Here is a 25,105-nt window from a genome sequence, read left to right on the forward strand (position 1 = left end):
GCAGCCTTGCGGAGCTGCGGAACTATTTGTCGATCCTCTTCGAGCACGCGTTAACGATCGACGAGAGTAACACGTCATGCCCAACTTACTTGTCATCCTGTAACACAGCGTCGTTTCCGCCCTCATAAGCACTGGAATGCGCGGTCCTGAAAATCAAGAGAAATTCGTCTTACCGGCTGGAACGAACACCTTATCTCGCCGGGCAATGATTTCCGCCTCGACCCCAGCTGCTCCGTCATTCTGATTCCGAGACATACTCCTCGCTGATATACCATGCTCCTCTCCCTGCTCCTGCTCCCGCTCATACAACTTGCGATGCCCGCCATACCAGTCCCGCTATACGTCTAGGCCGACCATGAAGTCAACCTCCGCCTGCCGACCGCGCACGGTCCTGCGCCGTTGCCTGTGCCCAACTCGACAAAGTCCTTCTGGATCGATTCACCCGGTGCGAACCCGCTCGCGGGGGCGGGGAGCGAGGGCCTGTTCATGGAAGACCCGGACGTGTGCATCATCGGATCGGGGACCACGGGCATGTCTGCGGCGTACCATCTGGGCAATGCGCTTGCGGCAGCAGGCGTTACGGAGCCTGTGAAGGTGGTGATACTTGAAGCGAGAGATTTCTGTCAGTGCGATCGTCAATGTCGTTGCGTGAAGCTGATGTGGTTTGCGACCAGGCTCGGGCGCCACAGGTGCGTCTGCTCAGCGGATCCATGAAAGCAGCACGTTCTGAAATGAAACAGGCCGTAACGGCGGACACCTGACCCCGCCGTCTTCGTAGACTTCAAACGGCTCGCCTCAACGTTCGGCACGGATGACGCGCTGCGCGCATTCACGCTCGAGCACCACACCGCGTCCTCGATCCTGCAGATCATCAAAGACCACAAGCTCGAGACTGCCGTCGACCTCGTCGAGGACGGCCATGTCGACCTGATGTTCATCCCGGAGGAGGTCGCGGACATGCAGGCCGACTACGATGCGGCCAAGCTCGCCGGCGTAAACCTCAGCAACGTCGAGTGGATGGACAAGGCAGAGGTGGAATCCGTGAGTATTTCTACACGTCTTACAGGGACCAGCGTGTTCATAGAATATCCAGCGACATGGCTCGTCGTACCCCGGTGTGCACATCCCCGGCCACAAGCTCTGGCCACTCAATTTCATCACACAGCTCTACAAGCTTGCCGCCGCCTCCCTCAGCCTCGCGCTCCACACGCGCACGCTCATCACGCTCATCACGCGCTCTGCCAGCCCCGCACGGCTCTGGGACCTCGCCACCGCGCGGGGCACGCTCGCCTGTTCGTAGGCCCTGCACGCGACGAACGGCTACGCGTCACACTTTCTCCCGCACCTACTTAGCCCCACAGGCATCGTCCCGACGCGCAGACAGATCATGGCGACCCGTGCGAACGCCACCACCGCGTCGCTCTTGCGCAGCTTGTTCTCCGCGAACGAGGACTTGGGGTACTGTTTGCGCCCGGTGCCCACGCCCGAGGAGAACCCGCTCGTCATCCTCGGTGGTGCCCGCGAGGTGACGCTGCTCGCGTACTAGTTTTACGTCGCGGACGACTCGGTGGTGAATCCGCGCGTCCGGAGGCGCTGAGGAAGTCCTTGCCGAGCGTGTTCCTGGGGAAATATGGGGAGGGCTGGAAGCCCGAGATGGAATGGGTGAGTCGCGGTACACTTTGACATGGCTCTGTTGCTCAAAGCTTCCACAGACTGGCATTATGGGGTACTCCGCGAGCGGAGACCCTTTCGCGAGTAGCTGAACGATCGGCTTCGAACCTCTCACTGATCCGCTACCCAGGTCGGATGCGTTGTCGATCCTGCAACGCCAGGCTCGGTAAAAACGTTCAAGGGAAAATACATTTAAGCAGGGTACACTGGACACGGCATGCCCCGAGCATTCACGTGGTGAGCAATCCTGTCTTCAGACAGTGCACTTGGAGGTTCACAGCAGCGCAATGTCTTTTGCAGTGTGGGGGCCGTTGCGCAGATGATCGCGGCAGACATCACGAAGCAGAGGTGGTCGCTTTCCAAGTGGCTTCCAAAGCACTATATCACGGCCACCTGAGAGTCGGAGGCATAGCAGGGGAGTTGCAGTCGGTGGAGAGAACAGTGAGAGAATTGTCATATTGGGACGATGGCGGAGCAGAGGACCCGCAGGAAGAGCGCAAGGCTTGGGAAGCCCTCACGGTGAGATCACGTCCTCAACTGAACAGAGATTCGCCAGGTGGAAGGCCACTTATGAAACATTCGTAGTACGAACCAGAAAAGTCCGGAAAACGGCGAAGGATCGAGGTGCGTATACAGTTAATCCTGACCGTTGACGATCATGACGGAATATCGTAATAGCGACGGCTGGCCAGAATGTCAAGAGAGGAGCGAGACGAGTATGCATCGAAACTAGAGAAACACTACATATCCGGTAGTACCTGGCATGGACAAAGTGCATCCGGCACGATCTACATCCTCGCGACTGTCTTGGAGCGTGTCGATAACGACTTACTATGGTATGCTCCCACAGTTCAGCCGACCGGGGTTTGCGTACTCATTGAATCCGTTAGGCTAGCTATTCTAGGTTTGACATACCAATACACCACCTCACGAATTTCCCGTGATGAATACGACAAGTACCAATCCATCTACTATGACGAAGTCGCTCGTCTCAACCCTCGCCCTTCTGCGTCCACCACCAACAATTATGACTTCAAGCCACAACATCCAGATGACCACTCCGCGTATGCCGCGGACGAGCTGCGCTTTATGATGTTCCGCCACTGGAACTCTACGACGCGATGTATCACTCAAATTACGTCGCGAGTAAACTTGGCATTTGGAAGGAGCGAGGGAGGAAGAGATTGACTGGCTTGTTAGTTAAGATCGGGTGCGTGAACGCGCGCATATCCTTCTTCCGTGATTATCTGTCTAGGTTGTCTAATCTATATCCGTAGATTCTCAATTCCCGAGACACAACAGCCCTACCCTCACATGGCGAAGGATCTCAAGCTCTCCTTGCGAAGCAAACTCGACCAGATTGCCCCGGAGTGCGGTCTTGCCGAATTGTCATATCCGTCCTTCACGCGCTGTCACGGCTACCGATCACAGCCGCTCTCCGCAGGCGACGCCGTAAAAGCGGTATCCGTTTTGCTGGATGTAGCTTGCGGCATCCGCATGGAGGTCGAGGTGGAAAATGCACGCAACGGGGGCGAGTGGTCCGGAGGCGGGCGGGTCTGGGATGGGGGCAAACAATGTAGACGGAGAGATGACGAGCGAGAGAACATCCCTCCCGGTGGCACTGCCAGCGTGGTAAAGACGTCGAACGCAATAGCTGCTGGAGATGAACAGGACGAGGATAGCGGCTGCGACGTGCCATGGTGGGTGAAGAACTTCTGGACCGCGTTTGATGCCCTCAACGAGTGAGCCGTCGTCCCATGCACCTGGTCGATTCCGTAATCTGACATTCTTCCTCAGCATTGTACGTCTCTGAGACGCATTGCCGCTTTCCATGGCCCTGCATCGCGCTATCATGCGTCAAGGATCGTCCATCATCGACAAGCACGACATCCGCACACTCCGCGGCCACCGCGTCGTCATCCTCTCGCAAGGTCCCGACCTCGCGCTCTTCACACATCCTGGTGTTCTCTCCCGGCTTGCGCTCTGGCTAGTCAGAACGCTGCATGACCGGCTCCAGGGCACGAACCCCGCCTTCTCACGGAGCAAGCGCAAGAGCCTGCCCCTGGTCCTGGGGTGCATGAACGAGAAGGAAGGGACGTATATCGTCGTTGGTATCATGGCAGCGCTCGAGTATGGCAATGTCCGTAAGAAGTACGTCTTGATTTCCTCTAACGTTCAGTATTTTGTGGACGATGCTGACGGGTCTACAGCGAGTTTGGCCTAGCCTTCTTAGACGCCAAAGAGCGATGCAATGCACGGACGCGACATGGGTCGTTCGACACGAGCATTCTGGAGATCAACAAGGATGATCTGAAGGTCTTCCTTGAAACCCTGTGTGAAGCTGGAGACGGGCATCGGTGAGAATGCACATAACTCCATGGATGGTTCATCTTGTTTTTCTCGTGTAACACATCGGATATCGTGATACTGTATAATCATAGTACACAATCTCGAGTTTTTGGATACTCTTGACTGGATTGTGGTATACTAATGTGAGCTGCCGCACAGGCGTGGATGGTCAATACCAGTCCATCATAATCAATACATCAACTGTAAAATCGGTCTCCTTGGCTCGAAATCACAAGATGCCCTTCGTACTCGGTACATCGTCGCCGCCTGTCCTCTCGATCGCTTGACGAATGGCGAGAACCAAAGCCTTGAAGGCGGATTCGGCACTGCGGCTAAATCAGTACATCACTGATATGCTTCTGAACCAGCATCCTACCGATGATGATCATTTTCTCCTCGTAGAACATCCACGTGAAGCGTTACACCAGCAGCTATTGAGAACGAGTAGAAGATGTGCGGGAGCATTTCCGTAGACAGATCCCCGATCTTCTCTGTTTTCAGCCCGAGATCTGTAACGCAAAACGGCCTCGAACAGATGTCGATGACCGCTCGCGATAGAGCCTGAGTCCATGAGTTCGAAACATGGGACATAGAAAGTAGCGCGGGCCGTACCTCATCTAGAGGGGCGAATCCGATTCCATATCGGCGGATGCCACGGACCTCTCCCAGAGCCTGCTTGAACGCGGTCCCTAGAGCAATAGCGCTGTCTTGTGGAGTGGTCTCCGTTCGTCAATTGAGTCCGAGAGCCCCGAGATAACCTGACACTTATCTGCACTGTGGTGGTCGTCTATCCAAAGATCACCCTTGCACTTCATGGTGAGCGACACGCCTGAGTGCTTTGCCGGCGCATGATACATCTTAGTTAACCAGTGGTTGTGTGCGCAAGACGTTCAGAGTATCATGCTACGACTTGCATGATCAAGGAATTCTATCCCGGATTTCCTGCGCTTTGCCCGAGCCAGGCTGACAGTCGAGATCAATGGCGACCTCAATCTGCGTCTCATTTGTCTTTCGCTCTAACTTCGCCGTCCTTGCCGCCATGGCGCCTGTGAAAGTGCGAAGACAAGAGTTGCCTGGCTCTTTTCTCATAACGATTCAACTGTTTTTCCTATTGGGCATGATCGGTGGGCCCTTATCGTCGATCTGTGGTAAGATCCAATCGTTGATTGGCCTGATCCACATCGCCGGCGCTACTTCACGTTAAGCATGCGCATGGGCGTTTATTTTTAACGTTTTCAACCCTAGGATACCCCGACACTACCGTACTCGAACAGAAATGGAAGTCAGTGCAGGTATACGCTCGAGCATCCTGCTATACAAATATGAACACATTGGAGGAATTGCTCTCGTGCTCTAGGATGAAGTCCTGGGCATGGAGCATAAAGGGTCCTCGCCCCTCCGTCACTACATCCATGACCTTCCAGAAGCCACATCCCTTGCCGTCATTTTGCGCACCAGCGTAGCATGTCCACCAATATTTGTCAACCATGTTTTTCCGCAGTGGATGTCCAGTTCCCTCGTCCACAGTGACATGGTTCAAGCCTTCACCATGTCCAGACGTCTCGCTTGGTTTACGATATCGGTTCTTCATATCCGGCCGGAGGATACATGGAACACCACAGTTGCACCGCAGCGTCGCCTGAGCTCTAAAATCAGGCGGATAGAAGCGGGACGTCATATTGATTCGGCAATTGGACGGAGAGGCCGTAGATCGCTGCTTGCGCTCGTCCGGGGCAGAAAAATCAGGCGGGGGCGGAAAGGGTGGGTGAAAGAGGTCTATAACACTTTGAGGGGGAACTGAGTGCTTGAATGTCTCCTGCGTGGAGGCATGCATTATAATCAGCTGAAACAGGCAGAATATAGTCAGTCTCATAATAAATCCGGTCTAAAGTACGTACTGAGTTGTGCGAAAGGGGGATGTCATACGTCCTTGCACTGCGCGTTTCCCTCTCATCGGTTGGTACAACCTCTCGTAATCAGAACGTTCTGCTGGTCCCTGTCGCGGGGAGGTTAGCAAGACTGAAGAAGGAATACTGCGAGATATTCGTCATACCTAGACTCAAACTGGCAATGGTTGCATACGGCCCAAGATACGTCAGTTGGTTAGAGTGAAAGCCAACGCTCTCCTTTGCCCCTTCGTAGCAATTCGCTGCGGCGACGTTTGCCCGCCATAGAATCTTCTCACCCGAACCTGTCTCCTTCTGCGTACCGGGCTCTCCACCCCATTCTAATGGAAATCGCTTCCGCTTACGCATCTCCCGGTTCACGACGCGCTCGATGTGCACGCAGGCTTCTTCCCTCGCAGGAAGGAACGTAGCAGGAGGTTCAGTGCGCCGACCATTATACCTGCAGGACAAGTGTTAAGCATGCTCGAGTGAGAAGGAGATTACGCACATACCAATATTGAGCAGCTTGCTGCATGTTCTCATCATCCTCTGCCTGGTTAGAGGAGCGTCTGGTGGAGAAGGACGTCCTATGAGGACTCTCCACCACGCGATCGAACAACCACTATTTGTTTCGCTGCCAATCTCGGCTTTCATGCACCATCGTGTGAAATAACCTATGAGCATTTTTGTCAGAATCTACAGACTCACAGGCCACTAAAAAGTGTGACAGCGTTTGACAAAGACGACAACAATTATGCAGTTATGCGAATTGCACCAACGTGAGCTCACGAAGATGACTCGACATCTCAGAATGCAACATTTACCATAAAAAAGATATACCAAGCGATACACACCTGCATGCAAGCTCTGGTGGAAGAATGGAAAGGTGCAGTGTACATGGAGTATGTTGTGCAACTAGTGCCGGTGTGCCTAAAATCAATGGCGGTAAGCGCGTTGTGGGCTAATTGGCGCGTTTGGAAGGAGAATGTTGCAAAAGTGTCATGAATTGTTCATTCATGACAGCACGCGCTTTGGAAGGGGATTCTGGTGATCGGTCGAGTTTTCTGACAGCGGCCGAAGAGCCGGTACTTTCTGACGTAGAAGCGTTGGGAGATGAAGCTTCACGATACGCCCTAGCGGAGAGCGAGCTTTTACGGGAAGATGAAGAGAAGTTAGTCTCATCCATGGTTGGAGAAGCGCGCGGCGCGGATGACCGAGACTTGAACGTGCTCCTCATCGCATTCGATGTATCAGTCTCAGCTCGAGACGTACCAAGCCACTCATCCAATACAGCCCTCCGCTTCCGCTTTCCATTGGTATTTTCTGAGTTCTTCCCCTTCCTGCGAGCAATCAGAGCGGCTGCTTCTTCCACATTGCCATCGCACGCCAGAAGCGCCTCCAGCAAGGCTTCTTGCTCGTATAACTTTGACTGGTCTACCAGACTCGCCAGCATGGCAAGCAGGAGGTCTGTACCCATGTTGCTATATTCAAAATTGAGGTGTAGGATACCTGAAGCCGGAGGAGACAGTCCATGCAGAGAACTTGAGATTGACGTGTGTGGCCGGGCGAACGAGACACGTTGTGACGACCGCGACCACGTGATACGCGTTATTACGGCATCTGCCTCGGGCCGCCCATCTCTCTCGCCGACCACCAAGACGTCCGCAACATGGACTCAAAGTCGCAGTCCCTGCCTGGTGCGTTTTTTGGTGGAGCCACTCGAGCCCGTAACCATGCGCATCGCTTTGGTCGCGTGAGTATGACTGGGTCCATTCAGATATCCGCATCTAATGTACGTATTCAGCTAATAGTGGCCTGCATCATCGTACAAATCATTATCTTCATCTACCATCTCACGGGCCCACCAAAGTCGCTATCTCGCTCATTGGGTCTGAACACGGAGCCAGATTTCTCCCATCTTGCCGACCACTGCGCCCACGTTTCCCCGATACGTGCTAATTCTTTCGTGCGGCGGCAGCAAGCGCTTGCGGAGACCCTTCATTCGCTGAATGCTTCAGCCTACATTGCCGAGCCCGGCGCGAGCGCCAGTTATTTTGCTAATCTGTCAGAGGCGCAATGGTTCCTTTCGGAACGACCACTGTTGCTTATCATCTCACCTGAGGTCGATGCTGAAGACCAGGTGAAGGCTCGTGTCTCAATATTGACGCCGGCATTCGAGGCTACTCGCGCAAAGCTGCTTTCCATTCCAAGTGCTTCTGATATATCATTTCCAGCATGGTCGGAAGACTGGACCCCTATGATGTGGCGCTGTCCGCAATTCCTCACCTGCGGGAAGGAGCAATATTCCTCGACGGGATGCTGAGGAGCTTTGTTGCGGACGGCCTTCAGAAGGCATCACCAGAGTCCAAGGTGACGCTTGCGCCTGTTGAGATCCGGCAGCTCAGGGAGAGAAAAATCGAGGAGGAGCTCAAGATCATGAAATGCGTGAATGAGGTGAGTTGCCAGCCGTACATTGAGCTTTCCAGTATCCATTCAGAAGTCATGTCAGGTCACCGTTCTAGCTATTCGTGCAGTACGCGAGAACATATACATAGGTATGCGTGTATTCGATGCTCGTCAGCTCATCGTGAAGGTGCTCTCCGCTGCCGGGCTGCAAAACCCGAGCGCCTTCACATTGTTTGGAGGTGAGATCCCGGCTGCGTTGTTTTCATTTCAAAGTCTCACTTTGGGTAGAAAATGCTGCTCTTCCTCATGGCACCGGCACGGATCGTGTCCTGGGGGCGCACGACTTTGCTTTGATTGATTGCGATGGATCACTGCACGGTTATCACAGCGACGTCACAAGAGTATGTGTCTACACTTTTTCAAGCCTCAACAGACTAATGGTGCTTTCAAGTAGATATTCGCTCTCCCTGGCTCCACGATCCATGCGGCCTACCTGAGATTATGGCATCTAGTGCATTCAGCACAGGCTAATGCGCTCAACGCCGCACGAAATGGGACAACCACTGCCGAAGTAGACCGTGCTGCGAGAGACACTCGCCGCGCAAGGCTATGCAGAGTATCTCACGCATAGGCTTGGTCACGGTACGCCATGCTTTTCGAATGAGCGGGCAAACGACTGACGACCCTGATCGCACAGGCATCGGTCTTGATGTTCATGAATCACCATAGCTGCATGGAGGCTCCTCAGATGTCATCCTCACAGGACACACATTCTCTGATGAGCCTGGTATCTACATGGAAGGGCAGGTGTGTCGACACGTATGAAATGTTCGAGATATTGGCTGATAGGATTTACGTAGACGGGCATCAGGTTGGAGGACTGTTTCTACGTAGCTGAGGATGGGAGTGCTGTTTTGCTGACCGCGGGAGTGGGTGGTGCTGCGACCAGCCCCAGCCCATGGGACCTTTGAGTCCATGACATTACCGGCAGCTCTCATTCCCCCATAGTATGCTGAATGTGGCTGCGAGGAGGGCTGTGAGGAGTGCACTCGGCAGTGTTTGCGCCGTCGATAACATAGACTAGGCTGTAATTGTAATCGTGGGAATATACTCACTATTGGAATTCGATGGTCCCACGCTGATCATGTTTTCTCGAGTCTACATTTCCTAGCCAAGTTTTTGTTGTGCTTTCACATTCCCGAGTATCCTCTGCCATTGTAAATATGCCTTCTCCAGATGAAGCCTCAACTTCTTCTTCTTCAGACCCTGCCCCAACGTTCGAGTCGCTTGGGCTGATAGATCCGCTGCTGGAGGCCGTCAAGCAAATGAACTTCAATACACCTATGGATATTCAACTCCAGTCTCTTCCACATGCTCGTCAAGGCAGAGACATCATTGGCGTAGCATCTACCAGCTCCGGAAAGACAGCTGCTTTTGCACTTCCTATCCTCCAAAAGTTATGGGAGGATCCAAAGGGTCTGTTCGCGTGTGTTCTTTCGCCCGCCAGGGAACTTGCCTACCAGATCTCGCAGCAGTTTGAGGGTCTCGGTTCATCCATGGGGGTGCGGTGTGCAACTATTGTGGGAGGGATGGACACGATGGCCCAATCGGTCGCACTAGCAAAACGGCCGCATATCGTGGTTGCTACTCCCGGACGGCTGAATGACCACCTAGAGAACACTAAGGGATTCAGTTTGAGAGGCCTGAAATTTCTGGTGAGCATCTGTGCATATCTCGTTGCCTTTGGCGTAAGGTTGACTTGTTGCCAGTAGGTTTTGGACGAAGCGAATAGATTGCTAGACATTGGATTTCGGGCCTATCATTGACAACATATTAAAGGTCATACCGAGGGAACGTACGACATACCTGTTCTGTGCAACGATGACCACAAAGGTTGCCAAGCTTCAGCGAGCGAGCTTGTCCAATTCCGTCCATATAGAAGTCTCAGAAAAGTACGTCTCTCACCGTAGCTTCCATTTGAGCAATTCTGACGGTGACATTCAGGTATTCTACAGTGTCGACATTACTGCAATACTATTTGTTCATCCCGCTAGTCCAGAAAGATGTCCATTTCATATATTTGGCCAACATCCTGGCACAAAACTCAATCATTATATTCACCCGGACCGTCCATGATGCTCAAAGGTGCGATGATTTTTCATATTCCGAAGACGCTTTGCTCATTTTTTTGCACTGTGAAGACTGTCGATTGTTTTGCGCACTCTCAGATTCCCCGCGGTCCCCTTGCATGGCCAGTTGAGCCAAAGTGCCCGTTTGGGTGCACTGGCAAAGTTGAAGAGTTGATCGCAACTGATGTCGCCAGCCGGTCAGGTCTTTGATATACTACAGCTTCTACTCTCACTCATGTTCCGCATTACAGAGGTCTGGATATCCCGCATGACGCTCGAGGCGGAGGAGCAGAATGCATTTCTTCAGGTAAGCACTATCTACTTCCTATGTCAATTCACGTGCTGCTCACACGCGTCGCAGTGGAACCCTCTTTCCTGTGTCATGGAGGTGCTGCTCTCGTCGCTATCGTCCTTCCCAACAGTGAGCGCCGGCCACTCGAATGGGAGGATCTCATCGGTATCGTCGCTCTGCTCTTCATCAACTCGGCCGTCGGTTTCTACGGGGAACGCAACACCGATAATGCTGCCAAGGCTCTCATGGATTCACTCGCGCCCAAGGCCAAGGTCAAGTGTAACGGTAGCTGGCGCGGGATTGAGTCGGCTGACTTTGTTCCTGGTAATATGATCCCTTCAAAGATCGGTGATATCGTTCCTGCAGATTGCCGTCACATTGAAGCCATCTGCTCTTACTGGCGATTCGCTCCCTCAGAGCAAGAAAACTGGCAATCAATGTTTCTCGTGAGTATATGCGCGTGGTAGCTTATCAGTTCGTGATGCTCATGTGTCACCTACAGTGGTTTAGACCTGCAAACAGAATGAAGCCGAAGGTGTAGTCATTTCTACCGGTGCGAACACCTTCGGTGGCGCCGCTTCACTCGTTGGCCAGGACGACGATACGACCGGCCACTTGCAGAAGATCCTTATCCAGATCGGTACTTGGTATCCACCGGTATCTTCGTATTCGCCGAGATCTGTCTGTTCGCCGGTTTCCGCTACCAACTACCGTCGTGGCCTGAATGATGTCCTTGTGCTCCTGATCGGTGGTATCACCATTGCCATGCCCACTGTCCTGTCTGTCACCCTTGCTGTCAGTGCGCAGAAGCTCGCCAAGTACAAGGCCGTCGTCACGACTATCACAGCCATTGAGGAGCTTGCCGCTGTCACCATTCTTTGCTTGGATAAGACGGGTACGCCGACTACGAACAAGCTCACTATCGATCACGAGAGCGTTCGTACCTACGGCCCATTCTCCGCTAAGGATGTGATTCTCCTCTCCGCCTACGCTTCCCATAACCAGGACACTATCGACGCTTGTGTCGTCAGCGCAATTGGCGACCTGAGCTGTGCACGTGACGATATCAACCTTCACAATCTTAAGCCGTTTAATCCTGTCGACAAGCGCACGGAGATCATTTACCTTGAGACGGAGTCGAGTCGCTTGAAGCGCCTCGACGCAGGGTATGACCGGTATCATCATTGAGCTCTGCACATGCAACAAGACTGAGGAGATCGAGAACTGTCTCGAGGTCAATGTCAAGGAGTTCGCGCAGCGTGGTCTCTGTGCTTTGGCTGTCGCGTACGAGAAGCTGGACGGCGATGATCTGGCTGCTGAGGGCAACGACTCCAGCTCATCGGTCTGCTTCCCGTTTTCGACCCGCCTCGTTCGGATACCAAGCAGGTGATCGATGACACTATAGCCCTCGGTGTCAAGGTCAAGATGGTTATGGTGACCAGCTGGCAATCGCAAAGGAGACTGGACGCCGTCTCGGACTGCATGAGCACATGTACCCTGCGAAGGTACTCAAGGAGGGCCCCGAGCTGGGAGGCAAGCATGCATCCCTCCACGCGATAATCCTTGACGCGGATGGTTTCGTTGGTGTCTTTTCCGAGCATAAATATGAGATCGTTAAGGGTCTTTAGGGCCTCGGACATTTGGTCGCCATGACGGGCGACGGTGCGAACGATGCGCCGGCGTTGTCCCGTGCCAACGTCGGTATCGCTGTCGAGGGCACGACGGATGCTGCCCGTGGTGCTGCGTATATTGTATTGACAGAGCCGGGTCTCTCCATACCGTCCACGCCATACACGGTTCTCGTGTGGAAGATGCGCAACAACTCAATTTATGCATGCGCGGTTACCATCCGTATTGTCACTTGCTTCGCCACTCTTGCATTTGCATTCAAGTTGGACTTCCCACCCTTCATAATGCTGATCATTGCCCTGCTTAACGATGCTTGCCACACGGTCGTTCCACGATGTGTCAGTTCCTCATTCAAGTAAAGTTCACAGAAGAAACAGGCTGTGGCATCTCGATGCTCGTCATATATTGAGCGGTGTGCTGAGTCTGCAATCCTTGCTCCCTCCACGTCGAATTCGCAGCCGCTGCTAGCAGGATGTCTTGGGAGAATGTCAAGCTGAACGACGGTAAGCTGCTGAGGATTTGCGCATTCTTGTCTGTTATTCGTTTCTGAGTCTGTTTGATAGGAACGACTATTGCGATCGGCACCTGGAAACTCGGAAAGGGGCAGATGACCATCGATAGAGTGTCGCAAGCATTCGACGTCAATTTCACCCATATCGGTAAGCCGTGGCATTCTGCTCGACTCCCAGTGCGAGATGCTGACAAGAGTATTGCCCTAGATACTGCGCAGGTATGCCGCAATGAGTCTGAGGCTGGTGCTACACTGTGTTCGAGGGGGCTCAAGCGCGAGGATGTCTACATCACCACGAAGTACTCCGGGCGTGTGGACATTGACACATCTATCACGAACAGCTGTGGATTTGTAAGTGAATGCACCTGATATGTTCTTACTGCATCGCAATGAGAGCGGCGATTGGCGCTCGATGTGGATTATGTTGATCTGTACTTGATCCATGCACCCGACCTCGCAGTTCCGGACATCCCCACCATCTCGAGGAAGATGGAGGCGATCCAGGCTGCAGGACTTACCAAGTGAGCTCGTATATAACTCTAAGGCCACAATATGCATGGTAGTGCTTACGGTCATTGCGCTTTTACCCCAGCAGCATCGGCGTCAGCAACTTCACGGTTCCAGACCTGAAGACGTTGCTTGACTCGGCAACGGTCAAAGCGGTGGTCAATCAGGCGAGCATAGGGTCTTCCCTTCCCATTTACTTTCAGATCCCTCCACCTCGATTCGCTGGATTCTCTTCCACCCTTACGTCCTCGTTCGCCAAGCTCCCATTGTGGCCTTCTGCTTGTCACATGGAATTGTCAGTGAGCCTACAGTGTACTGATGTACGTCTTCTTCCATCCATCCGTCCATCCCTCTGAAAATCCAAAGGTTTCTTCATATAAGGGACCGTCTTCGCTGCGGCGGATCAATCAATCAACAGCCCGGGGGGATCTCGACGCACCTCTGAAGTCTATCTCCGAGCAGCTCAATGTACAGCTGGAGCAGGTCTCTTCTCGCGTGGGCAAAGGCGAAAGGCATTGTGGTCGTGACGTATGTGCCTGAACACCGCGCTTGCAACGATATTGACTGTGGGACTGTGGGTGCATAGCTCGAGCACAAAGCGACAATGTCTTGAAGGGTGTCTGAAGGCGGGTTGCTTGAGGTCAACGACCTGAACTCACCTATTATGGGCTCGCTCAATCAACCCGACAAACGGTTCGCGCTCCCAGGCGAGCCTAATGAGCCATATGACTACTGGCTCGCCACACTCGATCTTTTCGAGAGCAGCGAGAACCTCCCGAGCCAGACCGGCAGACTCGGGCTGACCTTCAGCTTTTCGGACATCGCTGAGGACTGGCGCATGGCGATCACCTGGGGGCGCACGCTCGTCAGTCTTGCCGATGTTAAGGTCGAGCACGCGGGGGCGCTTGCTCGGCAGGGCGCACCCGTTGTCGAGTACTCACTCGACTCGCCATTCGCCACTTCAGCATGGAATGCCTCTCTTTGCTCACGCCGTAACGTTATGCTTGTCACACACAGGCGGCTCTCTCTGTAATATGTTTCCGGTCGACGCTGATGAGCATCGCGATGTCTGATATGCAGTGATGGGCTTATGTCATGTTCTATACAGTGACGCGTGTTGATCAATATCTGCTAGTTTGACTATATCTTCCAACTCGATGGTACGACTGAAGTTTGCCTGTTGACCTCTGGTTACAGTGTGGACGATGGGCTGACGGTGATCCGTTCTTATTTTTTTCCCAACTGCCATTGCTGATTGCGCAGGTGTGGCTGAACACCAACGCTATACATCTCACATTCATCCAGACTTAACTCATGCTCATTCTACACACTGGGTACTCGATTTTTTTTCGCTGCGACATTCTGTATGATATGCGGATGATATTGACGGCGCGCAGCGGTAGTCGTTACCGACTATGCGTACCTGTCCAGTTCGTCATTTCGCTTTTTGCAACACTCCTCGAGGACATGGTCGCCTAGGTCCCACTTGGCTTTTAGGCTGCTGCCGCAGCACCTGCACTGGGAGGCGGCGGAGGCGATGGCGGCGGGAACCCAGTGGTTAATGATTCAATGTCCACCTGATTCCCCAGTGTGGGGCACACATGTACATGGTGCTGTGATATGGTGTAAGATCAGTACATGGTAAAGCTCACAGTACAAAGAAGCAGTTACTTTGATTAGACGAGGATACTTAAAAGTAGCACCACAACGATGACACTGGAAGACACGTGATGTCCCCATTCGGTTGATATATGTTGGGTGGGGAATGTCGCGATAGCGTACAACAATGACATTAGTGTGATGTCATTGAACATGGTGCGAACGCCGTTCGTCAGTCCATCAGAAGCATACTTCGCAGTACCACACTGGGCATGGTGGAATTGGCTATAGAAAAGGTTAGCTAGATCCGAAATGATCTCACTGGACTTCAGGCACAGTGCATGTACGCACATTGGAATGCGTGCGTGAACGGCGGACCATGAGTTCGGAATGAGCAGCTGCTCGGAAGATTGAGATGTTACCGCCAGTTCTTATACAAGACAGTCACTTAGTCATTTTCAGTCGCATCTTTTTCCAAGTAGATAGATGCCTTACCTCAGACGTAAAATAACAAACACTAACATATAAGAGCCAACAAAAGCAGTCGGCGGAGCAGCTCATGCATTCGTAGAAGCGTTCACATCGCAAACGACTTCCATTACGAGAGCTCCTGTTATCATATTAAATGCTAATCGTACGTCAACCCAGCTCCGATTGGAGAGGCCGCCACTCACACACGAACAAACTAGTACCAACCTGACTCACCTGACAAAAGGAGTCAGAATGATGGCTCCACCCAACAAGTTGTAAATAAGGAAGAAGATTGAGTTGAACTGTGTGACGTTCATCTGAGGTTGTCGTCCTTTCCCCAGGAGACTGACTGCAGCCGTCGTGACATCAATCCACCCTTTGAGCGAGACGATCTCGAAGAGGATGAACAGAGACGCTCGGAAAGATATCGAACGAGGATGTAATTGATGGAGAAGGTCATTGGAAAAGGGTCCGTCAGACCCTCGGAACGAGAAATCCAATTGCCGTAGATCATGTTGCTGTATTCATCGATACATTGACTTACCATGTGTCAAGGACATGGGAGACACCGGAAATTATGAGAGACTCGAAGGTAGTATGCATTTGGTCAATCAGCATTACGAGTCGAAGGGCACGAGTGACACTGAGGCCGCCAATGAAGCTTGAAGATCAGTCCAGTGATGACGTTTGTGAGGAGACCAGCCATCACAAGGAGGTTCCGGATGCTCCGCACACATGCATTCGGTCTGAATACAGACCGGTCTGCGATGCCTTTGATAACAAACTCGAAGAAGAGCGTGAGGCTGAATGCCGTCTCACTGATATTATATCACGACCAGTGACGTTACACCGTGCGGCAGCTGTCAGTTGCGAGAAAGAGGAAAAGCTGGAAGATGGGATGGACAATGGGGTGAAAACAGTCAGAATGTCTTATCATAGGTGGGATGGCCGCAGATGAAATCAACCTGGCACGTGTGATGTTTGTACAAGTAGTCTGTGAGATCCTCCAAGATCGGTGACATCATCGATGTACAGACTGCTGCTCGGTTTCCTCGTCCATTGCATCCTGCGCCATGACCGAGTCTCGTCGGCCATTGCACATTGAAGCTTTGAAGTGTCAGTGAGATGTGCCAGATCACCAGTAAGCGGCGTACTTGTCAGCTGTAGCTGTCGAGAACGCCATTTATGCCATGCACGTGTGTTCAAGAAGCCATCGATGAACGCCTTAGGCCATGACGTATAAAGCTAACGGCTAGCACTGCCAACTGGGGAACAAGTGTAGGGAGGGTTTCTATGGACAGAGCAGCACTGACACCCAGTTTTGCATGATCAATAGTAGTAGTAGCCCAGGGACAACGCAGAATCGAGACGAGATTCTGAAGTCGACCAGGCTTCGCATGATGTATGAGCGGGATATTTGACTTGTGAATTTAGCTTCGAGTTCGTTCGATTGGCCAGTCGACTTCAAGCGCCAAAAATAACCTCGTGCCCAACGCGTACCGGTGAAACGGTATTAGTAGGGCCGTAAACAGGCAAATGTTTTCGCAATTAAGATGTCGCAATTTGTGAGAGCCCGGCATCGCCTTCGTCTTCAGGACTAGGCTCGCTCGTCCCAATGCATCGCTGATGGCACCCGATAGGCACTCCATCGACCTCATCTTGCTCATCGAGCCAACAGAGGCCGTCACGGAGCAGCAAATTGTCTAATGCAGTCTTGCAGTCCGAGCACGCTCCATTGTCCAGCCCTTACGCTTGACCAGGAGCTCATCCGACACCCGCCCACCCTCTTCCTGAGCAATGCAGCACGATCGCTTGGTTAGCATCCAGCTGCTTCGACATGCCCCACACCATCTTCTTCTCCCCTCCCACATCGGTGACGTCCTATCCCGCGGCAAGGGGCCTCAGTGTGTTGATGCTCCTTATGATGTCCTCTTCCGTAATCTCGCCGCCGCTCACGCCACGCAGCTTGCTCATGAGGTGTATAAGCTCACCCATCTCGATGAGCCCGCCGTAGCGATCGCGCGTGCTCACACACACATCCACGATCTGCACGCTGAGCTCGTACTGCCAGTCGCCGAGGTTGAGCCCACCCACCAGCTGCCCTTGCGTGGGCCCGCGAGCGGTCGACGCCGATCGACGTACACATGCGCTGAAAGGCATGCCGGAGCTATGGATCATTCCTGATGGAGTCGCGGTGTATGGTAGCACAGTGGGAGAGCACACTGCAAAATTGGGTGAGCTGTGCATGAAGTTGCAGGCTTGAGCAAATTGTGGCTCAATAATTATTTTCATTTTGGGCAGCTATCCTTGATCAACTGCCACCGTGATCTGCACATTGTCTTCAGCTGCCTTTGGCTCTTCTTGTCGGTCAATTTAGCCTGGTCATGAGCCGCGTTGCTCATCGTGTGTCTATGCACCTCTGAGGAGGAGTCGGGGTGGCCGTCTTTGAGCGGCAGAAGCAACACGAATGCTCTTTCGCTGAACTATCCACGGGAGATCTCACAGGCAAGTCGACCTCCTCGAATGAGAAGCCATGGATTCTGCCTGTCATAAAGAAGGTGGGTCATGCTCTCACCATCCCATCCACTAAGCTCTCCGTTCATTTCCCCTTCACACTCCACATCATTGCCGTCACACCTTCTCAACCTCATGACCTGCTGCTTTGGCTCGGCGACTAACGTATTGCTGCGGTGCCTGTAGGCGATGGAGATGCTCTTGAATGATCCAAACTTGGACCACGAATACTTGCCGATCACCGGTCTCCCAGAATTCACGAATGCCGCTGCACGACTAGTGCTGGGCCCCAACTCGCCTGCCATCATGGAGAACCGTGTCTCGAGTGTGCAGACGATATCGGGGACGGGCGCCAACCATCTTGGAGCACTGTTCTTGAGCCGGTTCTACCACTGGGTGGAGGGCACGCCGAAGGCCGCATACCTGAGCGATCCCACATGGGGTGGGTGCATCCTTTCAATTACGTATTCTGAGCTCACCTATGTGTATCTTTTTACGTCTGCGCGTGTGCTTATCGGAATCATTTAGTGAACCATTTCCAAATTTTCAAGGGTGTCGGCATTGCGCCGCTCACATATCCGTATTACGACCCCTCGACGATCGGCCTTGCGTTCGACGCCTTCCTCACGACGGTCCGGACTGCACCACCGAAGTCGGTGTTTGTCCTCCACGCGTGTGCTCATAATCCTACTGGTGTGGATCCCACACGAGTGCAGTGGGGTTTGATCGTGGACGCTGTGCTGGAGCGAGGCCACTATGCGTTCTTCGACTGCACATACCAACGCTTTGCCAGCGGTAACCTGGATCGGGACGCTTGGGCGATTCGGGAGTTTGTTAGCAGGGGTGTGCCGATGTTGGTCTGCCAGGTATGTTGCGCATGTATGCGGAGAAGTCTGGCGAGCTTATGACGGCGTCTCGCTTTTGGCAGAGTTTCGCGAAGAATGCTGGACTGTATGGGGAACGTGTAGGCACACTGCACATTATTTCGCCGACACCAGAAGCTGCGCTTCGAATCAAGAGTCAGCTGTCAGTTCTGACGCGAAGCGAGATTAGCAGCCCACCCGCGCACGGTGCCCGCCTGGTGCGACGTTTTTAATTCTTTGTGGGCGTTTGAGCTTGCTGACATTGTCATGTGGGGATGCCGTGCGATATCGTAACTTGTCACTCCACTGTTCGTGCGACATGAGCAGATGGCGCTCATCATGAATAATGCAAAGCTGTTTGAAGAGTGGAAACGCGATATCAAGACGATGGCGGAGTGTGTCATCGCGATGCGAAAGGAGCTGCACTGGCTGTTGACTGAAGAGCTCAAGACGCTGGGCAACTGGGATCACATCGTGAACCAGATTGGCATGTTCAGGTGAGTTTTCGGCATTCGTCCGGGGCGTTGGCATGCAAGCATGTTGGAAGACGTGTGGCTACCACGTTGGGAGGATCATTGCCCGAATACACTGGGCCATGGTGCACATGGTGATGGGCACGTGCATTGGAGCATCAGCGGACAGGCTTGCCATTCGTGGGCCGAGGCTTCGATTCAGCCCGAGTGCTAATTCTCCAGAGTGGAGTCCACGGTGTACGTCTTGTGGAAGCACGGAGCAGCTAGACCACGTTACGATGAGGGAGCTGCACCTGGAGACTCACGGAGGGCATGCGGGAACGGGCTATCATGTGAGGTGATCCCATGTGCCTTGCTTGGTGTGGGGGGACGTTTTGGGTGAATTGGACGCCAGAGGTCATTGGCCGCGGGGCTGGTCATTGGTAAGCTGCGCAGAGCCAATCATGATCAGCCGGCAGGTTCCGGCTGATCCGGCGGCAGTGGATATCAGGCCCGAACGTGTTTCGGACACGCAATGTCCATCCGCGGCAGTGCCGAGGGCTGTTCTGCGGCAGTTACACGGGGACGCTGATTGACAAGGTGCACATCTATGGATCTTGGAACATTATGTCGCTTGTCTCCATGCGTTCAACATCAATGTAATACTAGAACACGCATTCTTCTAGTGAATTCGAGTGACTGTAGCGTTCTGGGATATATGGTCTGACACAAAGATACAACGACTACATCCTTATTATGACCAGAAGAGGGACAGCTTCTCAGGATGATGCCTCCTCCTGTTTCGCAGCTTCTACTGCAGAATGAGCCGCTCCGGGTGGCGCCACGCCATCCACATTCTCTTCCGCAGCGGGCTGTGCATTCTTGCCCTTGCGCGTGGAGGCGGATGGTACACTTTTTCCTATGGCAATGGTGTCTCATCTGGGTCCTTCTGAAGTGCATACCTTCTTTTTCTTCTTATCCGGCTTCACGTTAGATCGGGGTAAGCCAACTGCTCGACCTTTCGCCACTCCTCACTCTCCCTAAAGGTCTTCTGAACAGGCTCGAGCAGGCGCACGATCGCATCTGCCACCGCCGTCTTCACAATCCTTCAGGTGTACCTTCTTCTCCGGAAACTCCTGCTCGAGCTGCGAAAAGTTCTGGCAGTGCAACGAGCCTCCGTACTCCTCCTTCCTAAAGACGCTAAACACGGTGCCCTCCGGCGCACCAGGGAGCGCGAAGTGCGTCTGGTTGCCGAGCGCCTCCATGCCTTCGTCCGCGTCTGCACCGGTGTCGCCATGAATGTGCTCGAGGTGCATCTCGCTGATCGGTATGAGCACAGCCTTCACGAACGCGAGCACGCCGTTGTCTGCCGCGTTGCCCTCCTCGCAGAAGGCCTTCTTGATCTTGCACCACACGACGTCGGGCACGTCGAGGAAGTCGATTTTTGAGTCGGGGTCCGAGGAGGACATCTTGCCCCCGCCGAGGCCTGGCACCATCGGGTTCATGAGGTGCGCACGCTTCGCGTAGCTGAGGCATGGGAGGTAGAGCTCGGCGAAGGTGAAGATCTTGCGCTGTGGCGGAACACGCATTATAGCCGCGGTTGGACAACGTGAGGAGGAAGAGACCATGTACCTGGTCGACACCACCGAATTGAAAGTCACAGCCGAGGTGCTCATCCAGCGCTTGCAGACCCGGGTAGAGCGAACCACTCAGCAAGGGGCTCTCTACCTGCTTCACAACCTCCGCATCGGCCTTCTTGGCGTCGTGCTCCGTGACGAAGTGATTTGAAGACGGTCAAGAGGACAAGTTGGTAGAATCTTGTGCGGTAGGCGACGAGTTCGAGTGGTGCTTTGAGGTTGTCGAGGAATGCGTGAACATCTGTTGGGAGGGTCAATAATCATGCGCGGTCATCATCGGATTGGAAACGATGATACTTATTGGTAGTGATAACATACTAAGTCTTCACCCAGGTTGTCCAAGGCCGCGCTTTTGAGCCCAAGCTCGGCCAAGCTGAGCCCGGCCGAGCGCCGAGCTCAAGCCCTCTCTAGCTGCCATACAGGCCGGCTTCCAATTGGGGAAAGCCCGAGCTCTCCGTGGTCACGTGACTCTTCGTAGATTTTGCTTGGGTACGACGCAAGCAAAACTTCTCTCATCCTCCTGGCTGCACTGTTCGATGCACCCTGCTCCAGAATGACTATGGAGATCTGCCCCCGGAACTACGGGTCATATCTGTGCAGGTTCTGCGTCAGTAGTTTCTCATATCTCAAAGGATGTGTCTGTGCTATATGTCTTTACTTTCAGTTCCACCGACTAAAATTCCGACGGACATGCTGCTTTGACTGCATTGCAACTCATTGGGTCAGCTTGTGAGTTCCTTCCTTGATTGAACACTTTTCCAGAATTGCTATCACGATGCATGTGGTGTTCGCAGTCCACTGCCTCCGAGGAAGTGATAGATGCCAACAAATGCATTCGAAATGCGATCTTTTTGTCTGTGCCTATGTCAACTCCGTTAGGGAATGAAAGGATCTACTATCCCTGTCCATTCACATGTTACCTTCAAGCTGTCGGCATTCAGGGTGGATCTCTGCTCTGGTGCTCACGGGGTTTTCGTGGCATCGTCAGCTCACCATCTCCTCGATGTGTCAATACATCAGTGCCGTTTCTTGTCGTTGCGATGTCAACGCATGATGTACTTTTCCTCCAGACTGTGATGACAGTGCATGATAGCACGACTGCACATTTATATTGAGGCTCCAACGTTGGACGTCCTCACCTGTATATTGTGGTATGAGGTGTTTGGAACTGTAGTGATTGGTGAAAGGCGCATCAGTGCCTGACAGTGTCCCGTCAGTGTGGCCTACAAGTATGAATGCAGAATGTGCCACTCCAAAAGGCCACCTTAGCTCGAGTTATCTTGAATCCGCCGTCTTTCCTATACAATGCTTCACATGCTAATCCATATCAACCCGCAGTCATCAGACCCATAAGCTTCATCCCATCTGGGATCTACCCATGTTCCGCCAAATGTGCTGACCAACTCACACTGTGCACCGAATGTCTTAGTCACGTACCCCGCAACTTTTCATCTGCATTCTCATCAACCATCCTCTTCCCATGCAAGCCACTCTGTCTGCCCCTGCATCACTTCCTCAACGCTATCCACTTGCGATTGATTGACGACATCGCCGCTGAAACTATGCTCAAGCCTCATAGTCGACGCGCGACGTGCCCCAGGGACGGCTTCCTTTTCGGCCCTTCTCCCGCAGTGTCTGAATCTGAACGGGGCGCAGGCTGGGAGCATCGCGCGCAAGGTCGCCCGCTTATACATGTACACTTGGATGTGCAACTCGCCCATCATCATATCTGCCGCTCAGTCTGATCTTGTTCCAGACTCAGGTCCTCATGCTGTCTCTTGCCGCTCTGCACACCATTGAGGCCTCCAGGGTCAGCTGGTGGCAATATAGGCAGCAGCGCAGTACCGATATTTGTACCAACGCCCGTCTCGCCCACTGCCATCATGGGGGCTTCCTCGGCGAGAGCAAAGATGCTCGTGAAGGAGATTGTAGAGAATGTCCTGTGGGCAGACACCTGGAGGGTCAATTTGTTCGTATCCGGAACTTCTGCGAGGACAGCTACGGATGTGTGGCAGGCCAATGTTGTGTCTCCGTTAGATGGTACTGGAGCGATGCAAACATCTATCAGCCTCCGTGCATTGTGTCATTCCGGTATGCTCTCTGCAGAATCAGCTTTTTTTGTGCTGATTTGAGGCAAGCAGGTCATTCTAGTCACGTGGACATTTCTAAGAGCACGGCTTTCTGCTTGTTGGAGCTGCCCATGCTTAGCGTCGGGAAATCTAACACTGTGATCCAAGTCATGCCATGCATTACGATTATTGGAAAAGCTTGGCCTTGGACCTTGTGCCGGCAAGAAGGATGTCACTGCGTATGTCTTCTTTGAGGCTCCAGGAGAGGAAAGAGATGGTGAGGTAGGCCGGTGGCTGGCCAAGGTCTCTGCGACATATGCAGTAAGTTCCTCGCCTGTAGTGAACCGGCCATCGTTTCTAAATTTTGATGATATTTTGCATCAGGCTTGGAACTATGCAGTATGTATGCCTGGAAGTACAAACAATCCGCCGAAGCCTGGCCTGGTCCCAGTGCGTCTCGAAGAACTCAAAAAGTCATAGGGTCCATAGTTTATGTCATATTGATGCCTCACCATTACTCATACTCTTTTAGCAAGCTACGAACATTGCACTGTAATTATAGTATTGTCAAGCTGGTGATTGGGCGTTTCTGCAAGAGCTAAGTTTGAGTGACCGGGAGACGAGTATCCGAGCATATGGACTCCGAGCAGGCTAGAATCTTCCGAGCAAGCAGGTGCAGTGTAGCAGCAGACAAGATACTTTGTGGTCGCAGGTTGCAAAGGGCACGCGGTTGGCGAATCTGGCACAATGGAACGCAAGGCCAGGCACGTGAGAGACGGAATCAAGCCTCTGACCATCATTCCTTTGCCTCGCCTCCAACATGTCGTTTTCCTCCATAACCTGGATCTACCCGCCGGAGTCTTTCTCACATTTAGTGCATATCTCGGCCTAATACACGTCATGCTAGGTTTTGCTGTATTTTTCTCAGGTCATTCGGACATCCATGGCTGTCACGGTCCATTTGCTTTGAACAATATAGAGTACCTTGCGAAGCAGATACCCTCTTCTCTTCTGTCCGTTGACATCGCCCAACCGCCGGAACCACTCCCAGTGTGCTCTCTGCCATGCCCGAATGCACCGCTTCTTCAGACACTGTTCGGGGGTACCTGACTGCCCAGGAACACACTGCTTGATGGGTCAATGCCCACTTGCCAAATGGTGCGAGTGCAGAGTTCCTTTCACCGTCACATCCACTGTCTATCCTCGATGACTCGGACGCACCTAGCCATGGCCCTATGGGCCAGATTCTGATGACGAAAGCAGCCACTGGTTGCCACCATGGATGGTCTTACATTACGGGGGTGACAAGTCAGATATATCCATATCTATGAACTACGAGGGCTCTCACTCGCGGACGGGATCAAAGACATATGTTGCCGCACATGGACGTTCGAAATCGAATTCACATGTACAGGATCACCAGAGCAAAACGTCAAAGACTCAGGTATCCTTCACACAAAATTCCTCTCATACGACGCGAGTCATCCTTCCAATCCACCGCAAGGAGAGGATCCCTACACACCTCCTCACTCTTCAGAAAATATTATAATTCTTGCATCCTGTCAGGAGAGCGAGGCCCAGCAGCCCACGTGTGAAGGCCCACAGGCAGCGCAAAGCCCGTCTCACAACTCCCCGTCTGATTCTAGATCGCATTCGCAATCTCTAGCGGGTGCACCAGGATCGTTGTCGCTGCAGGGCGAACTCCCTCCTCTGCCACAGCAAATTCCGAATGCTCTCCAATTGGCGTCGCGCTCGCCGTCTCACAATGGCTCCCAGCAAAGGTGTGATGGCCCCATCGCCAATGTGTGCTTTCGATCAGACACGAGTCCCTCTCCCGGTCGGTCTGCTACCGATGGTGTATTCTCACTCATGGTCTCCCTCCCTCCCATATGTCCTGCCAACCTCCTATGTCTCTAGTGCACGCTCTGTAACAGCACAATCTCACTTGCCCTATACATACCACCCACCAGCAATTGTCTATGCCACTTCATCGAAGCATTCTAAGTCACACTACAGCCCTCCTGCGATTGTGTACTCTCCATCGGCCACCCAAGCCCCTCACTCTTGCAAGGCACCTACAACCGCATACAGTCATTCTGCACCTGTTCCCCAGCGATCTC

General features: G+C 53.0%; 7 protein-coding genes across 7 annotated transcripts; 4 read left to right on the plus strand and 3 right to left on the minus strand.

Annotated features, from left to right (window-relative positions):
• Window positions 1-486: 486 nt before the first annotated feature.
• On the plus strand, window positions 487-4,070 carry LAESUDRAFT_794381 (CDC45-domain-containing protein; the record flags this gene model as incomplete). The annotated part of the gene is made up of 15 exons (XM_040913958.1): window positions 487-622; window positions 675-689; window positions 779-1,041; window positions 1,085-1,296; window positions 1,362-1,662; window positions 1,802-1,837; window positions 1,972-2,190; window positions 2,257-2,295; window positions 2,350-2,507; window positions 2,562-2,817; window positions 2,838-2,881; window positions 2,949-3,413; window positions 3,469-3,472; window positions 3,554-3,822; window positions 3,882-4,070. 15 exons carry the CDS (start codon window positions 487-489, stop codon window positions 4,030-4,032), a joined length of 2,568 nt encoding a protein of 855 aa, XP_040759901.1. The 3' UTR covers window positions 4,033-4,070.
• On the minus strand, window positions 3,932-5,061 carry LAESUDRAFT_745154 (putative HIS3-imidazoleglycerol-phosphate dehydratase; the record flags this gene model as incomplete). The annotated part of the gene is made up of 5 exons (XM_040911353.1): window positions 3,932-4,346; window positions 4,397-4,581; window positions 4,633-4,727; window positions 4,784-4,877; window positions 5,008-5,061. The coding sequence occupies 5 exons, from the start codon at window positions 5,059-5,061 to the stop codon at window positions 4,250-4,252; spliced, it is 525 nt and encodes a 174-aa protein (XP_040759902.1). The 3' UTR covers window positions 3,932-4,249.
• Window positions 5,062-5,351: 290 nt separating this feature from the next.
• On the minus strand, window positions 5,352-7,436 carry LAESUDRAFT_730502 (uncharacterized protein). Its single transcript, XM_040909852.1, is given in 8 exon segments — window positions 5,352-5,409; window positions 5,429-5,863; window positions 5,919-5,989; window positions 6,074-6,366; window positions 6,419-6,528; window positions 6,565-6,580; window positions 6,761-6,867; window positions 6,928-7,436. The coding sequence occupies 8 exon segments, from the start codon at window positions 7,381-7,383 to the stop codon at window positions 5,374-5,376; spliced, it is 1,524 nt and encodes a 507-aa protein (XP_040759903.1). The 5' UTR covers window positions 7,384-7,436; the 3' UTR covers window positions 5,352-5,373.
• Window positions 7,437-7,559: 123 nt separating this feature from the next.
• Window positions 7,560-9,435, plus strand: LAESUDRAFT_730503 (Creatinase/aminopeptidase). The gene is given in 9 exon segments (XM_040909853.1): window positions 7,560-7,659; window positions 7,711-8,144; window positions 8,231-8,360; window positions 8,416-8,551; window positions 8,601-8,713; window positions 8,767-8,883; window positions 8,903-8,954; window positions 9,010-9,023; window positions 9,173-9,435. The coding sequence occupies 9 exon segments, from the start codon at window positions 7,576-7,578 to the stop codon at window positions 9,281-9,283; spliced, it is 1,191 nt and encodes a 396-aa protein (XP_040759904.1). The 5' UTR covers window positions 7,560-7,575; the 3' UTR covers window positions 9,284-9,435.
• Window positions 9,436-9,535: 100 nt separating this feature from the next.
• LAESUDRAFT_738884 (P-loop containing nucleoside triphosphate hydrolase protein) lies at window positions 9,536-17,634 on the plus strand (the record flags this gene model as incomplete). The annotated part of the gene is made up of 7 exons (XM_040910942.1): window positions 9,536-10,027; window positions 10,113-10,264; window positions 10,317-10,457; window positions 10,514-10,611; window positions 10,662-10,748; window positions 10,864-10,898; window positions 17,416-17,634. The coding sequence occupies 7 exons, from the start codon at window positions 9,536-9,538 to the stop codon at window positions 17,632-17,634; spliced, it is 1,224 nt and encodes a 407-aa protein (XP_040759905.1).
• Window positions 17,609-20,067, plus strand: LAESUDRAFT_738885 (aspartate aminotransferase; the record flags this gene model as incomplete). The annotated part of the gene is made up of 7 exons (XM_040910943.1): window positions 17,609-17,684; window positions 17,956-18,008; window positions 18,151-18,406; window positions 18,493-18,830; window positions 18,893-19,045; window positions 19,155-19,324; window positions 20,055-20,067. The coding sequence occupies 7 exons, from the start codon at window positions 17,609-17,611 to the stop codon at window positions 20,065-20,067; spliced, it is 1,059 nt and encodes a 352-aa protein (XP_040759906.1).
• LAESUDRAFT_717061 (Nucleotidylyl transferase) lies at window positions 20,059-21,608 on the minus strand (the record flags this gene model as incomplete). The annotated part of the gene is made up of 5 exons (XM_040907295.1): window positions 20,059-20,198; window positions 20,355-20,850; window positions 20,912-21,046; window positions 21,072-21,157; window positions 21,575-21,608. 5 exons carry the CDS (start codon window positions 21,606-21,608, stop codon window positions 20,059-20,061), a joined length of 891 nt encoding a protein of 296 aa, XP_040759907.1.
• Window positions 21,609-25,105: the final 3,497 nt, after the last annotated feature.

The sequence above is a fragment of the Laetiporus sulphureus genome (genome assembly GCF_001632365.1).
Source record: "Laetiporus sulphureus 93-53 unplaced genomic scaffold LAESUscaffold_51, whole genome shotgun sequence".
Lineage (NCBI taxonomy): Eukaryota > Fungi > Basidiomycota > Agaricomycetes > Polyporales > Laetiporaceae > Laetiporus > Laetiporus sulphureus.

What these genes read in the sequence shown, in the direction of transcription:
- LAESUDRAFT_730502 (XM_040909852.1), bottom strand. Translation starts at nt 7,383, where the DNA reads ATGGGTACAGACCTCCTGCTTGCCATGCTGGCGAGTCTGGTAGACCAG. An exon ending in CCCCTTCCAAAGCGCGTGCT is followed by an intron (nt 6,868 to 6,927) that starts GTCATGAATGAA and finishes CGCGCCAATTAG; the next exon opens with CCCACAACGCGCTTACCGCC. An exon ending in TCCCCCTTTCGCACAACTCA is followed by an intron (nt 5,864 to 5,918) that starts GTACGTACTTTA and finishes TGCCTGTTTCAG; the next exon opens with CTGATTATAATGCATGCCTC.
- LAESUDRAFT_730503 (XM_040909853.1), top strand. Translation starts at nt 7,576, where the DNA reads ATGGACTCAAAGTCGCAGTCCCTGCCTGGTGCGTTTTTTGGTGGAGCC. An exon ending in ATGCGCATCGCTTTGGTCGC is followed by an intron (nt 7,660 to 7,710) that starts GTGAGTATGACT and finishes GTACGTATTCAG; the next exon opens with CTAATAGTGGCCTGCATCAT. An exon ending in ATCACAGCGACGTCACAAGA is followed by an intron (nt 8,714 to 8,766) that starts GTATGTGTCTAC and finishes GCTTTCAAGTAG; the next exon opens with ATATTCGCTCTCCCTGGCTC.